Source organism: Periplaneta americana, chromosome 13 (genome assembly GCF_040183065.1).
Source record: "Periplaneta americana isolate PAMFEO1 chromosome 13, P.americana_PAMFEO1_priV1, whole genome shotgun sequence".
Lineage (NCBI taxonomy): Eukaryota > Metazoa > Arthropoda > Insecta > Blattodea > Blattidae > Periplaneta > Periplaneta americana.
In genome coordinates, this window is record NC_091129.1 from 153,588,294 (window position 1) to 153,603,614 (window position 15,321).

General features: G+C 34.0%; 1 protein-coding gene across 1 annotated transcript in view; it reads left to right on the forward strand.

Moving 5' to 3' along the window:
• LOC138712564 (serine-rich adhesin for platelets) overlaps window positions 1-15,321 on the forward strand; it is a 219,829-nt gene that overhangs the window by 93,501 nt on the left and 111,007 nt on the right. Inside the window, exons 3-4 of the mRNA XM_069844488.1 lie at window positions 1,780-2,013; window positions 15,318-15,321. The exon at window positions 15,318-15,321 is cut by the window's right edge and continues 353 nt beyond it. Of these exons, the coding sequence (XP_069700589.1) occupies window positions 1,780-2,013; window positions 15,318-15,321 (238 nt within the window). The remainder of the gene's footprint in view (window positions 1-1,779; window positions 2,014-15,317) is intronic.

Sequence of the window (15,321 nt, forward strand, 5' to 3'; positions counted from 1 at the left end):
GACGTTTGAGATGGGCAGGGCATGTAGCACGTATGGGCGAATCCAGAAATGTATACAGAGTGTTAGCTGGGAGACCGGAGGGAAAAAGACCTTTGGGGAGGCCGACACGTAGATGGGAGGATAATATTAAAATGTATTTGAGGGAGGTGGGATATGATGGTAGAGACTGGATTAATCTTGCACAGGATAGGGACCGATGGCGGTTTATGTGAGGACGGCGATGAACCTGCGGGTTTCTTAAAAGCCATTTGTAAATAAGTAGAGTAAGGGAGGGGATTGTCGGATAGGTCCGGTAATGTCGGATAATCTCGGATAACATATTTCTTTTCCATCGAATGGTGCAATCTGATGTGAAAATAATGCATTACGTTCTCTACAAGTAGACGAACATCTGCATGAATAGCCATTACTGTTGAGTGCTTCACTGTGTGTGAATAGCGTGTCTTCAACGTTTCTGCAAAAAGAAAAACCTTTTGAGGGTAAGCAATGTGATTTATTCGTTACAAGTTATTCTTATATTTACACAACATGGTATGCACTGTTTGATATACCATAGATAAGGCTTCTTAATTCTCTAATTGCAGAAATGCTATCGACAACATGTTTCATGCAGCTGGCTTGTTTTACTGTTTGTGAAGAGTCGGCCAATGTCGGATACTAGCCGAGGGCAATGTCGGATACTAGCCGAGGGCAATGTCGGATACTAGCCGAGGGCAATGTCGGATACTAGCCGAGGGCAATGTCGGATACTAGCCGAGGGCAATGTCGGATACTAGCCGAGGGTATTGTCGGCTGTCTTTCAATGCTACTCGCTACATAAAAGCTGCCTTAAACCCATTTATATGTTTTCTATAACAAACCACTACATTTTTACTCATGGGTATTTTAATTAATGTAAGTAATTAATTTTCTAATTAATCGAATATTATGAAGTAACGAATTGTTTCTTCTTGTGATATTTTTAGATGCCTAAAATAAAAGAAAAAAGAGATTCAGTCTAAAAAAATGGAAGTCTGAAGATATGGTAAATGCCATTGTCGCAGTACGGGAGAAAAGAATGGGCTATCTTGTTGCTTCCAAAAGATTCAATGTACCTCGATCAACATTATTTGATTATGTACGGTCCAACTCTGAGCCCACCAAAGCCGTTAAATCGAAACTTGGACGAAAACCAATACTCCCAGCTTCACTTGAAGAGAAGTTAGTTGACTATGTGTTAATGATGGAGAGAAAATATTTTGGATGAACCAGAAATGATGTTAAAAGGCTTGCATATCAGTTGGCTAAACAGAACACTATTGTAATAGTTTCTGATATGCAATATATTATTTTAAATGCATTATCATACCTCTTACATAATAATGTCTAATGTATCCGACATTAGCTTCCCATTCTGTCAGTGATGATATTATTTCTGTTTTGTCTTTGCAAGTTATACAGCAAATACATATTATGTAAATTACCTAATACTTATGTACAATCTGCAGGAACCCCAAGAGGTTATTATAATACTGAGTAATTCCAGTTCTAACTTTCTTTAATTGCCTTTATTTTGAAACATCAAAATGGTATCCGACAATACCCTCCCTTACTTTAAGTAATAATAATAATAATAATAATAATAATAATAATAATAATAATAATAGTGGTGGTGGTAATTATATTAGAACTAAGTAGTCTTTGATGTATATATTCCGCTCACCTCCGTAGTACGAGTATAAAAGCAAATTACTGTAACGAAGGTTTCAGAGTCTAGTTTGGAATGTATGTTGTGTGCAGGACGGCGTCGCCAGTCCCGGGATGGGGAAGCACTCGCACCAGAAGTCTCACAAGACGCCGTGGGGTAAGGTGAAGGACATCATCCAGACACGGAAGGATAGCCTCAAGAAGAGGCAGCGGCACGCCAAGGCCGATTCGGGCAGCAAGGGCGCGAGTGAGGCAGGACCCAGCGACCACGAGGAGGAACCCGAGGCGCCCCGGGACTCCCCGGACGAGGCGGACATCTATGGTGGGGTGAGTATAGCATTGGTTCCCACCAGCAGCGACGGTAGGCTACCCAAGATACCTCTGCTAGTTGTGATGATTGTCTTCCCAAACGCAAGCGAATCATTTGGCTCACGAACCCAGTTCGTCAGGGATAATAACGCTTTTCCACATTCAATAAAATTAGTACCTAGGCGACAGAAGGTGTTATTGCTTTTGCGAGAATGATTATTATTTTTTTATGTAGAATACGTCTTTCCCTACACCGAGTACAGGCACCCGTTCTGGGATCCGTGGTGAAACAAAAAATGACAAAATTTCAAATGTTTACTGTAACAATACTATGAACCACAGACAAATGCTAATTCTATTACGGTTTTACTAATAAAAACTTTTATACTTACTGGCTTTTAAGGAACCGGAGGTTCATAGCCGCCCTCACATAAGCCCGCCATTGGCCCCTATCCTAAGGAAGATTAATCCATTCTCTATCATCATGTCCCGCCTCCCTCAACTCCATTTTAATATTATCTTCCCATCTACGTCTCTGCCTCCCTAAAGGTCTTTTTCCCTCCGGCCTCCCAACTAACACTCTATATGCATTTCTGGATTCGCCCATACGTGCTACATGCCCTGCCCATCTCAAACGTCTGGATTTAATGTTCCTAATTATGTCAGGTGAAGAATACAATGCGTGCAGTTCTGTGTTGTGTAACTTTCTCTATTCTCCTGTAACTTCATCCCTCTTAGCCCCAAATATTTTCCTAAGAATCTTATTCTCAAACACCCGTAGTCTCTGTTCCTCTCTCAAAGTGAGAGTCCAAGTTTCACAACCATACAGAACAACCGGTAATATAACTGTTTTATAAATTCTAACTTTCAGATTTTTCGACAGCGGACTGGATGATAAAAGTTCCTCAACCGAATAATAACACGCATTTCCCATATTTATTCTGCGTTTAATTTCCCCCCGAGTATCAATTACATTTGTTACTGTTGCTCCCAGATACTTGAACTTTTATAGGCCTACAGACAAAAAATGTAAAGTCTTGATTGCTCAGTCCTTGACTTATTTATTGTAGCAAAATATCAAAATTATTTATAAGCAGTCGCGGACAGCCGATGAGGGGTGGTCCTCCAGCTTGGGGGTTGGGCGAAGGGCTAACAACTCATCACCGTAAAAAAAACAGCTTGTTACGAATCCTTCAAATAAGCCTCGGAATGGGACTGATTCTCTGGCATGACCACAGCAAAGGAATATAGAGACTGGATTATTCTTGCTCAGGATAGGGACTTATGTGAGGGCGGCAATGAACCTCCGTGTTCCTTAAAAGCCAGTAAGTAAGTAAGTAGAAAGTAATACATTTTAGTGAACGTTTTCGCTTTTATTATGGGCATCATCAGAATAGTAAGTAGATATCTACGTAAAAGTAAATGAATCCATGTTAAACATATTGCAATAAACAAGTTTAAAAATTTTTAAACAATCAATTAAAAATAAATGATTAAAAATGATTGACAAGGTTATATGTGAAATTTATTGGAAATTATGCATATTTAATAAAAAACGTACTAAAAATTGTCCTTATGAGATGAGTTAAATTTTTTTTTTAGGAACCAATGATTTTCTATCATCACTAGGTTGGTCATGGATAAATTATTAAATATATACTTTACGAAAAATTGTTTTTTTTTCTATTCAATGGCGGGCACTTGACTTGCGTCATTCGCCCATGTGAAACTAGTTATGTACATCGATTTACCGACATAATCGTTGCCCAGGGTGCGCCGTAGAAGACTGGTTCACGCTACACCCACGATGAGAAGAGATGATTATGGAGATTTGTTGGGATGCCGGAGATCCCGGAGAAAACCCTTGTGTTACCTGGACCACGGACTTGCCCAACACAAGTTATAAATAGGGGGTACACCGGCGATCGAACCCGAGTCCACAGCATTATAAGTCCACCGCTCTAGCCACCAGACCACCGTAGCGGTATATTGTAGATATAACATGCATAAATACACACAAAAATTTAATCACAGGAAGTTGACTAGTTTTTAGTTATGTGGGAAACGCTTCATCACTGCACAGTAGGGGGAGAAAAAAAAATTTTCTTATAGCAGAATGGCAGTGTTTTACACATACTATATTAATTATTGTACAAGATACAGTACTGGAGGAAAAAAAAGTTGAATACTTCCAAAATTTTACTGATGTAAGCTGTACCTAATCCCTTAATATTGACCACTTTTACCATCTATTCAGTTATTACTAAAATAGTAATAACCAGGGAACGGATTTATATGGACTAAAAATATATGAAATATGTAAATATATATGTAGTTATTTTTACCAAAATATGGAATTAAATATGGATTTTTACCAAAATATGGAATTAAATATGGACTTAAAATTATAAAAAAAATGACTATGTACGTTAAATATTGGTACATTTTAATCAAACTAAACAAAAAATATAATGGACGTACCTTATCTTCCAATGTAGTTTCAACAAAACACAATTTTTATTGTCTGTTACCATAACAATAGGTTACAAACATTTCTTTCAAGTGCTGAAAAGTGAATTTTCTTCTATTGTCTCTGAGGATAGATTTATACTGACTAAAAGAGCGTTCGACGTCACAAGAAGTAACTGGTACATAATTCAATTTCACAATGTCTGCTGGGGATAAGTCCAAGTTAATCTTCACTGTTGATTCACCACTCATCACAGCAACAACCTTTTGTAGTTCTTCATATCCAGGGTTTTTTGAAAGTACAGTGTCCACCTTAGCTCTTACTGCATCTGCAACTTTACCTCTACCACGATTCAGTTGTTCCACAGTACTATTTATAATTTCAAAACTTTCAGATAGTGAAAGGTGCCTATTTTGGAGACTTTTGAGCGTTTTTATGATGCATGAAAATGTATGCTGAATGTGAGCTAAGTCATTCTTCACACTTATGTCACAGGTAACTGTTTTCGCAGTATCAATTGAGACTGCATCTTCAGAGTCCAATGCAAGGAGAACATTGTTAATAGAGTCTATATGTTCGGCATAATATTCAACTGCTTCTAGCCATGTACCCCATCTAGTTAAAATTGGCTTTGGTGGCAATGGAATTTCAGGGTACATTTCTTTCAACACGTTAACTCTACTGGGAGCTTTGAGAAATACTTTTTTCACTGATGAAATCAACAAATCTACTTTAGGGAAATTGTCTCTGACCACTTCTGCCACACGATGAAATGCATGCGCCACACAAGTAAAATGAGTCAATTTAGGATATACAACAGATAATGCTTGTCCAGCTTTGACCATATAAGGGGCAGCATCGCTAATAAAGAATAACACATTATCGTACATAATACCCTTTGGCCACAGGATACCCATAGCTTCGTTGAACAGTTTAACTATAGTTTTGTTATTGCACTTTTCTAGAACATCACAATGTAAAAGAATTCGTTCAGAATATTGTTCACTTAACAAACCGATAACTACATTACCAACAAGTCTACCTTCTTTGTCGGGAGTCTCATCAATGGAAACCCAAATTGAACTATCTTTAATTTCATCTCTTATCTTCTGTATTGTCTCATCGTAGATGGATGGAGCATACGTCTTCCTAAGTGTTGACTCATCCGGGATTGTATGTTGAGTATATTTTTCAAGGAATTCCCTGAAGACCTTATTCTTTAGTTTGTAGAGAGGAATATCAGCAGAGATGAGAGAACGGCACAGGTCGATGTTAAACTCAGATCTTACATTCGATGTTGTTGGTTGTGTTAAAAACAATTGTCTCTGCTTGGAATTTAGTTGTTTGTTGGCCTGATGTTTACTAGTTGTAATGTGTTGTTGCACCAGGAACTTTTGTGTAGATGATACTGCACACTGACACAAATTACAAAATAATATTTTATTGTCAGTTGATAAACCATCTTCTTTAAATTCTGAAATGTAACTTGTTAGTTTTGATTTTAAATTGACTGAATGACGTACTTTTGGCATATTTACCGTCTTTATAGTATGATTTACAAAACTGAACCTATGTGTACTCTGACTGGCATTTAACTGTTGAGCTGCACAACTGAAGTCTGTTAAAAATTTTAAATTAAATTAATACAGTTTTGTAACTTACTTTCCCATTGTTGATAGGACTGCTAATTTTCAAATAACTCTGATGTTAAAGGGATTACTGAACATGTGTTTAAATCTCTATTGTTGAAATGTATTTTTAAAAGTTAATGGAATTTTGTTTTGTTTTATTGTTAAACCTAATATAATATGGACTGTTTTATATGAAATATGGAAAATATATGGAAATTAACGAAAATATGTACTAAACTCTAAAATATGGAAAAATATGGAAAATAAAAGTAGGATTTTTCAACCCTACACATTGTGAAACATAAAGATAATGCAAAATATAAATTATATTAGCTTTATAAGTAAATATGTATTTACATATAAATCCTTTCCCTGGTAATAACTATAATTATTACTATTTTAGTGTTACTACTAACCATTAAAATGGATATAACCGTCAGTAATATAGAAATTATAATCCACGAAAACATTTATAATAAACAAAATGAAATTATAAATTCGTTAATAAAACTAGGTATATAATTATATATTTTAATCTTACCAGGGTTTGGTATAATTTCACATATTATTTGCCATGAAAGAGGTAAAAAGGAAGCTTTCGGAAATCTAGCAATGTTGTTGACCAGTCACGTTTTATGGACGATCATCACTTTGAGGGACTAAAATGAATTTTTTTTTTTCGGTTTTAGATAAACCAGCAATCGTATTTGTACAGTGCTGTGATTAATAATAATAATAATAATAATAATAATAATAATAATAATAATAATAATAATAATGATAATAATAATAATAATTTTATTATATTTATTTTATTTATTTATTTATTTATTTAATGTGCTGTACAACAGCCAGTGGCCAATTACAGTTCAGCACAAATATAACAAAAACATAAAACAAATATAATTATTACACATAAATATAATTACAATTACAATAATGACGATGAATGGATAACTAAGAATACTATGAGACAATGTTAATTGAGTATAATGCCTAAAAGAATACATAAATGATAAATCGTTGTCAAGAGCAAACAAAGTCTATACATTGAAGGGATCGAATTCGCAGCCATGCATGTTGGCATTTTTAATGCATCTGGAGACTGGTGAAAGAAATTTCGAATTTCTAATATAGAAAAGTTTGTGGGCTCTCATATCTTTTGTTGGAATACGTAAGGTAATATTGTTTAAGAAAGAGTCACAGGATATATCACCTTTGAGGACTTTACAAAAGAACAGATAATCTAGCTCATGGCGTCTAGCACATAGATTTTGACAATTAAAATATTCACATTTTCTCTCATAACTATACCCGGAATTAATGGGCAGAAATCTGAATGAACATAAGGATATAAATTTTCTTTGTATATTTGCTAATTTAGCCGAGTCCGTAGTTGTAATCGAGTTCCAAACCACAGATGCATATTCTAGTTTCGATCGCACCAATGTATAGTATAGCATTAAAAGAGAATCGGGCGTGGAAAAAGAATAAGTTATTGACCGTATTATTCCTAGCATTCTGATTGCGTGATTGTAAATGTAATCAACGTGACTATGAAAATACAATTTACTGTCAAAGAATATTCTCAAATCTTTTACGCAATCCGTTCTGTTAATTAGTACATTATTTAGATAATAATTAAATTTCAGTGAAGAAGTTTTTCTAGAAAAGGTTATTACATTAGTTTTGGATACGTTAATTTTCATACCATTGTCTTCCGACCATTTAGCGACTGAATTAATGTCACACTGAAGTGATTGACAGTCAGTACTGCTTTTGATTGTACGAAAAATTTTTAAATCGTCTGCAAATAATAAACAGTCAGAACTTATTCTTTTACATATATCATCTATGAATATAATAAATAGGAGAGGTCCTAAAGTAGATCCCTGCGGGACTCCGCAATTTATATTATAAGAATAAGAGTGTATATTAAACAGTCTTACACATGAAACTCTATTACTTAAATAATTTTCGAACCACTTTACGTAGCTTACATAAAGGCCAATATTTCCTAACTTATGAAGAAGGATATAGTGCGGAACTACATCAAAAGCTTTGCTGAAATCAAAATATATTGAATCAGTTTGTCCCTGCGTTTCAATTATTGGTACAATTTGATTTAGATATGTGACCAGGTTAGTGACAGTGGATTTAGTTTTAGTAAATCCATGTTGTGAAGAATTGAGCTTGTTTTTCACATAAAACGATATATGTCTGTGAATAATGGTTTCAAAAATTTTTGAAAAGTTATTTAGGATCGAGATAGGTCTGTAGTTTCTGACATCAGTTCTTTTTCCGTTTTTAAATATAGGAATAATTGCAGCTTGTTTCCATAGTGAGGGAAATTCACTATTTTTCAAACTAATATTAAATATGTGGGCTAAAAGAGGAATAAATATATTAGAGCATCCTTTAATTATAAAATTTGGAATACCGTCAGTGCCAGTTGTTTTTGTTGGTTTCAGTTTTTTAATTGCTTTACGCACGTCATCATGTGTTACTTTAGGTATAGGTAATGAGTCTGTTATATTCGTAATAATGTTTTCATATGTATGGGTGTGTTTAGTCTGAACAGATTTGAAGTGATCAGCAAAAGCATTGACAATGTCTAATTGATCTGTGATGTGTTTATCGTTAAGAATTAATTCAGAGGGATAATTATCTGTCTTCCGAAATGATTCAACATATTTCCAAAACTTTTTTGGTTCCGTTTTCAGATTTTCATTAATATTTTGAAGCCATGATAATTTATCCGATTTAATTTTAGATTTCACAAGTTTTCTATAGTAGGAAAATGTTTGATAATAAAATTCAGTTTTGAATTTTTTATATTTTTTATGTGCATGGTCTTTCTTTCTAATAAGTTTACGTAAGGTGTTAGAAAACCATTGTGGATAACTAGATCTTTTGACTCGAGTGACAGGAACTGTCTGGGATATGACACTGTTAACTACTGAACATAGTGAGCTAGCTGCATCGTTAACATCAACAGCTTGGTAAACACAGGACCAATCGTAATTATATAGACTCCAATATAAATTCAAGTAATCACCTTGAGAATAATTTGGGAAAGAATTTTGTTGATTCTGGGGAGAAAAATTTAGTGTGACTTCAAGAGTTATTGTTAAGGGAGGATGATAGTCATCCTGCAAGACTAGCGAGTGAGTGGCCAGATTGACCTCAGTCTCGGTTAAATTTGTAAATACAAGATCAAGTAAGTTTTTGTTATTAACTGTTGAATTTACTTGTTTCAATCCAAGAAAGCAAGAAGATGAAAATAACTCTTGAGCCTTAATTTTGGAGTAGTAATGGATGTTATTAGCACAACAACCAGATGACCAATTCATACCAGGAGTATTAAAATCGCCGAGAAAAACTACTCTATTAAATAATAATAATAATAATAATAATAATAATAATAATAATAATAATAATAATAATAATAATAATAATAATAATTTCGGAATATGTATGATAAGAACTTTCTTGTGTTAAATTTTAACGTACATTGTTAACATGTTTCGATCTATTTTCGGTCATCTTCAGAACTGGTCGTTTTTGGTCTTGGCGCCTCTTGTTTCCTGTGAGGGTTCGTTCGTAGTGTAGAGTCAAAGAGTGTATGTGTTCTGAAATTGAGTTGTGTGTTGAGAATATCGTTGGGGTGTGTTTTCGTGTGTCTGTATATTTCATATTGTTCTAGTGTGTTGAGTTTCTGGCTGTTTGGTTGGATGTGCAGTATTTCCATGTCTGTGTTGATGTCTCTGTAGGTGTGGTTGGCATTTGTGATGTGTTCTGCATATGTGGAGGTGTTTTGTAATTTTGTTATGGCTGTAATGTGTTTTTTGTAACGTGTTTGAAATGATCTGCCTGTCTGTCCTATGTAGAAGTTGTTGCAGGTGTTACATTTGAGTTTGTATACGCCTGTGTGGTTGTATTTGTTTGTGTTGTTTGTGTGTTGAGATGTTTTTGTAGAGTGTTATTTGTTCTGTATGCGATGTTGTAGTTTAATTTCTTGAATGAGGTTGCAATTTTATGTGTGTTGTATTTTTTGTGTTCTTGTGTTTGTTTTGTATTCTTCTGTTTTTTGTGGTTTTGTTTTGTCTTACGTGTTATGTTGTCTATTATGTTAGGGTTGTATCCGTTTTCTTGTGCTATGTATTTGATTGTGATTAGTTCTCAACACACAAATCAATTTCACAACACATATACTCTTTGACTCTACATTACGAACGCACCCACACAGGAAACAAGAGGCGCCAAGACCAACAACGACCAGTTCCGAAGATGACCGAAAATAGGTCGAAACCTGTTAACAAGGTACGTTAAAATTTAACACAAGAAAGTTCTTATCATACATATTCCGAAGTGATACAGTGTTAAAAGTTGTGTAATCAAGATAAATAATAATAATAATAATAATAATAATAATAATAATAATAATAATAATAATAATGATGATAATAATAATAGTAATCATCAACATCTTAGAAATGTTAATTATTTTGCTTTACGCAAATAATATATTCCGTCGCCCATTCACTTAACTTAACCTACTTAGATCCTAATCCTTTCAGAGAAGATAAAAGAAGTGGTCTTGCAAATGTTTGGTATGATATGCTTTCTCGATTATAATAATTTATGCTCGACCATGCCGAAATGTAGTAATTATATACCTGGTAGCAGTCCTTTAATGCATGCCATTAAAGTACACCTACTGATTAAAGTACAGGTGTTCAGCCAATGACAAGTCAGCTTTGTACCGTTATAAAACCTCAGCCAATGACAAGTCAGCTTTGTACCGTTATAAAACCGCAAGTATCGATTATTCTCGGATATGCAATCGAAAGAGAATTAGCGAAAAGTCACGGAGGCTGGAAATTCAATACTGTCGCAGAAGGTTATGTTCTGTTACTGTAATAATTAGCGTTAATTGTAAATAATATTCAAATAAATTCAATTTGTCATCTCGTTTTTCAATGTATAAATTAATTTCAATGTTATATCAAAGTTAATATTTAGTTTACTCTGTAGGTTCTTATAGGCTATCAAGGTCAATGTGGAAATCTGTTCCTCGGAAAAAAAATCAATACTTTCGCGTCTGCGCACATCTCACAATTTACGAGGTATTGCTCAAGGTCAGTTAGATACAAATAAAATGAATAGTAATTTCAAGTTAGAAATATGATAATAATAATAATAATAATAATAATAATAATAATAATAATAATAGCCTAATGTGTCCCTTGAAGGGCAAAGACCTCCTGCTAGAGGGTAGCTCTGTTTCACTAACGCGGTGAGCTACTCCGCGTTAGGTTGTGTCTAGTGTTTCTTTGTCTGGTTGGAGTTGATTTCGCTGTCACTTTGATTAGTTTGATTTCACTAACACTTTGATTATATTGAATGCACTATCACTGAGTCAACTTGGGATGTTGTTTGTGGCCGGCACTGTCTTCGTTTGTAGTCGACTTCCAATTGTTCTCCATGTTCCCCTGCTTCTTGCTATTCTGGACCATTGCTGGCCTGCTTGTGTTGTGTAGAAGTCTGCCCACCTCTTCCTTGGTCTGCCTCTGTGCCGGTCTCCTGTGCGCGGGTCCCACATGGTGGCTCTGTATGTCCATCTTTCGTCTTTCATCCGCGCGATGTGGCCTCCCCACTTCCACTTCAATTTGTTTGCTCTTTGTGTGACGTTTGTTGTTGATGCCATTTGGGACAGCGAATCATTGGAAATTCTGTCTCTCATAGTTATTCCCAATATCTTTCGTTCCATTTTCCTTTGGCATATTTCTAGCGCATTCATCTGTCTGTTTGTTGTCGACCATGTTTGGCATCCATAAAGTAGTGTTGGGTAGACGCAGGTCTGTAATACTTCGAATTTGAGTCTTCTGCTGATTGTCTTATCCAGAAGTATGAACTGGAGGGACCAGAAGGATTTCCAAGCTAGTAGAAATATGGTCGAGCATAAAAAGTCGTATGAAACTCGCCTATAATGGTAATTAAGAAGCTCGTATGAAAATTATGAAACTCGCTTGCGCTCGTTTCATAAACATCCATACTCGCTTCTTAATTACTATCATAATAGGTTCGTTGCATAATGTACTATTCTTCGCGAGTATCTTGGCTGATCTTATATAGAACCGTTCGCAGCGCTTCTGGATGGAACACGTGACAGACTAACATTCTCGACCTACCCACAACGCTGTCTATCATTTGATATCGCTGACATTCGTCCCGCATGCCTTGGAGTGCAGATGTTCCTGAATGACGGGTTTGTGGCGGGAGTCGTAAATCCGACGCGCGCGTAGCACGAATTCCCTCAGAATAAACGTCCTCCGGCCGCCTGGATAAACACGACAGTGGCAACTTGAATATTTTACGCCTCGAGACGTGAACCCCGCCTCGTCAATAAAGATGACGCTCGCTGCAGTTAGTTCAGAGTTATCGCGAGACACGATCTTCCTAATGCTCCAGAACTCTGTCCCGTGCTGCTTAATAAACGGAGTGTTTTCCTGTTCTTCTTAGAAGCTGCGACTATTAACTTCTTCCGTTTAATAAAACCGTTTACTCTCTAGTGTTTTAAGAAACTGCTTTACCTTTGATATTAGAGGAAGGTTTTTCTGCGCAGTAAGCAAGATATTTATCCACCATCTTCCTCTTCTTTTTCTTCTCATTTTCCCGTTGCCTTGGCTTTAAAAGGGCTGGATCCGAGACACGCTTTGGCCCATTGTGCACATTATATATCCGATAATTGTTCAAATATGACAGGTGGCTGAGCTGGCAATCATGAATTCGATGCTGACAGGTGGACCATTCTGCCTCATCCCCTGATAGACCTCTTTCGCGAACGAGTAACCTGATAAATTCCAGTGGCCCGGAGTCCCAATCCCTTCCTGTCATGTCGGCTGGCAAGTGGGCCATCTTGCCTCAACTCCTCATAGAGTCAGGTTCCAACCCCACACGAGTAGCCTGATAACCTCCAGGGGCGCAAAGCCACTAGCCCTTCCTATATCAGCAACGGAAATCCGTACTACCACAATATTTCACCCCAGCCTATTAATAATAATAATAATAATAATAATAATAATAATAATAATAATAATAATAATAATAATAATAATAAATTTATTTATTCTAGTGGTATTACGGCCATCAGGCCTTCCCTTCCACACCACCAGAAATATGTATACATACAGGGGAAGAACAAATTACTAACTTTCATTTAAACAACATTTACAATTTCAGTAACATAAAACAAAAAAAGGAAAACAAATTAATAACTTTCATTCAAACAAAAGAACAACGTTTAAAACAGAAAAGAAAAACAAATTAATAACTTTCATTCAAACAAAAGAAGAACGTTTATAATTTCAGTAACATGAAACAAAAAGGAAAAACAAATTAATAACTTTCATTCAAACAAAACAATTCACAATTTCAGTAACATAAAACAAAAAAAGAAAAACAAATTAATAACTTTCACTCAAACAAAAGAAGTACGTTTAAAACAGAAAAGAAAAACAAATTAATAACTTTCATTCAGACAAAAGAAGAACGTTTATAATTTCAGTAACATAAAACAAAAAGGAAAAACAAATCAATAACTTCCATTCTACAAAAGAAGAATGCTCACAATTTCAGTAACATAAAACAAAAAAGAAAAACAAATTAATAACTTTCATTCAAACAAAAGAAGAACGTTTAAAACAAAAGAAAACCAAATTAATAACTTTCATTCAAACAAAAGAAGAACGTTTATAATTTCAGTAACATGAAACAAAAAGGGAAAACAAATAAATAACTTTCATTCAAACAAAAGAAGAACGTTTAAAACAGAAAATAAAAACAAATTAATAACTTTCATTCAAACAAAAGAAGAACATTTATAATTTCAGTAACATGAAACAAAAAGGAAAAACAAATTAATAACTTTCATTCAAACAAAACAATTCACAATTTCAGTAACATAAAACAAAAAAAGAAAAACAAATTAATAACTTTCACTCAAACAAAAGAAGTACGTTTAAAACAGAAAAGAAAAACAAATTAATAACTTTCATTCAGACAAAAGAAGAACGTTTATAATTTCAGTAACATAAAACAAAAAGGAAAAATAAATCAATAACTTCCATTCTACAAAAGAAGAATGCTCACAATTTCAGTAACATAAAACAAAAAAGAAAAACAAATTAATAACTTTCACTCAAACAAAAGAAGAACGTTTAAAACAAAAGAAAAACAAATTAATAACTTTCATTCAAACAAAAGAAGAACGTTTATAATTTCAGTAACATGAAACAAAAAGGAAAAACAAATTAATCACTTTCATTCAAACAAAACAATTCACAATTTCAGTAACATAAAACAAAAAAAGAAAAACAAATTAATAACTTTCACTGAAACAAAAGAAGAACGTTTAAAACAAAAGAAAAACAAATTAATAACTTTCATTCAAACAAAAGAAGAACGTTTATCATTTCAGTAACATAAAACAAAAAGGAAAAACAAATCAATAACTTCCATCTACAAAAGAAGAATGCTCACAATTTCAGTAACATAAAACGAAAAAGAAAAACAAATTAATAACTTTCATTTAAACAAAAGAAGAACGTTTAAAACAAAAGAAAAACAAATTAATAACTTTCATTCAAACAAAAGAAGAACGTTTATAATTTCAGTAACATGAAACAAAAAGGAAAAACAAATTAATAACTTTCATTCAAACAAAACAATTCACAATTTCAGTAACATAAAACAAAAAAAGAAAAACAAATTAATAACTTTCATTCAAACAAAAAAGAACGTTTAAAACAGAAAAGAAAAACTAATTAATAACTTTCATTCAAACAAAAGAAGAACGTTTATCATTTCAGTAACATAAAACAAAAAGGAAAAACAAATCAATAACTTTCGTTCAACAAAAGAAGAATGCTTACAATTTCAGTAACATGAAAAAAAAAAAAGAAAAACAATCGGGTATTTACTCATTTTCAGTGTGAATAAATAAATAAATAAATAAATAAATAAATAAAAATACTACCAAATGCTCGGAATGATACAGTACTTGCACTAAAAGACTTTTTAACGAATTAAATAAGCAAAACAATAATTTCGCCAAGAAGTGGAAGCACCATCTTTTTTGCTGGTAGCCCTTCAATTTTGAACGTTGGCTAGGTCGCGTCATAGGAGGTATAATTTTAGTCCTTCTTTACGTTTCGCAGACGA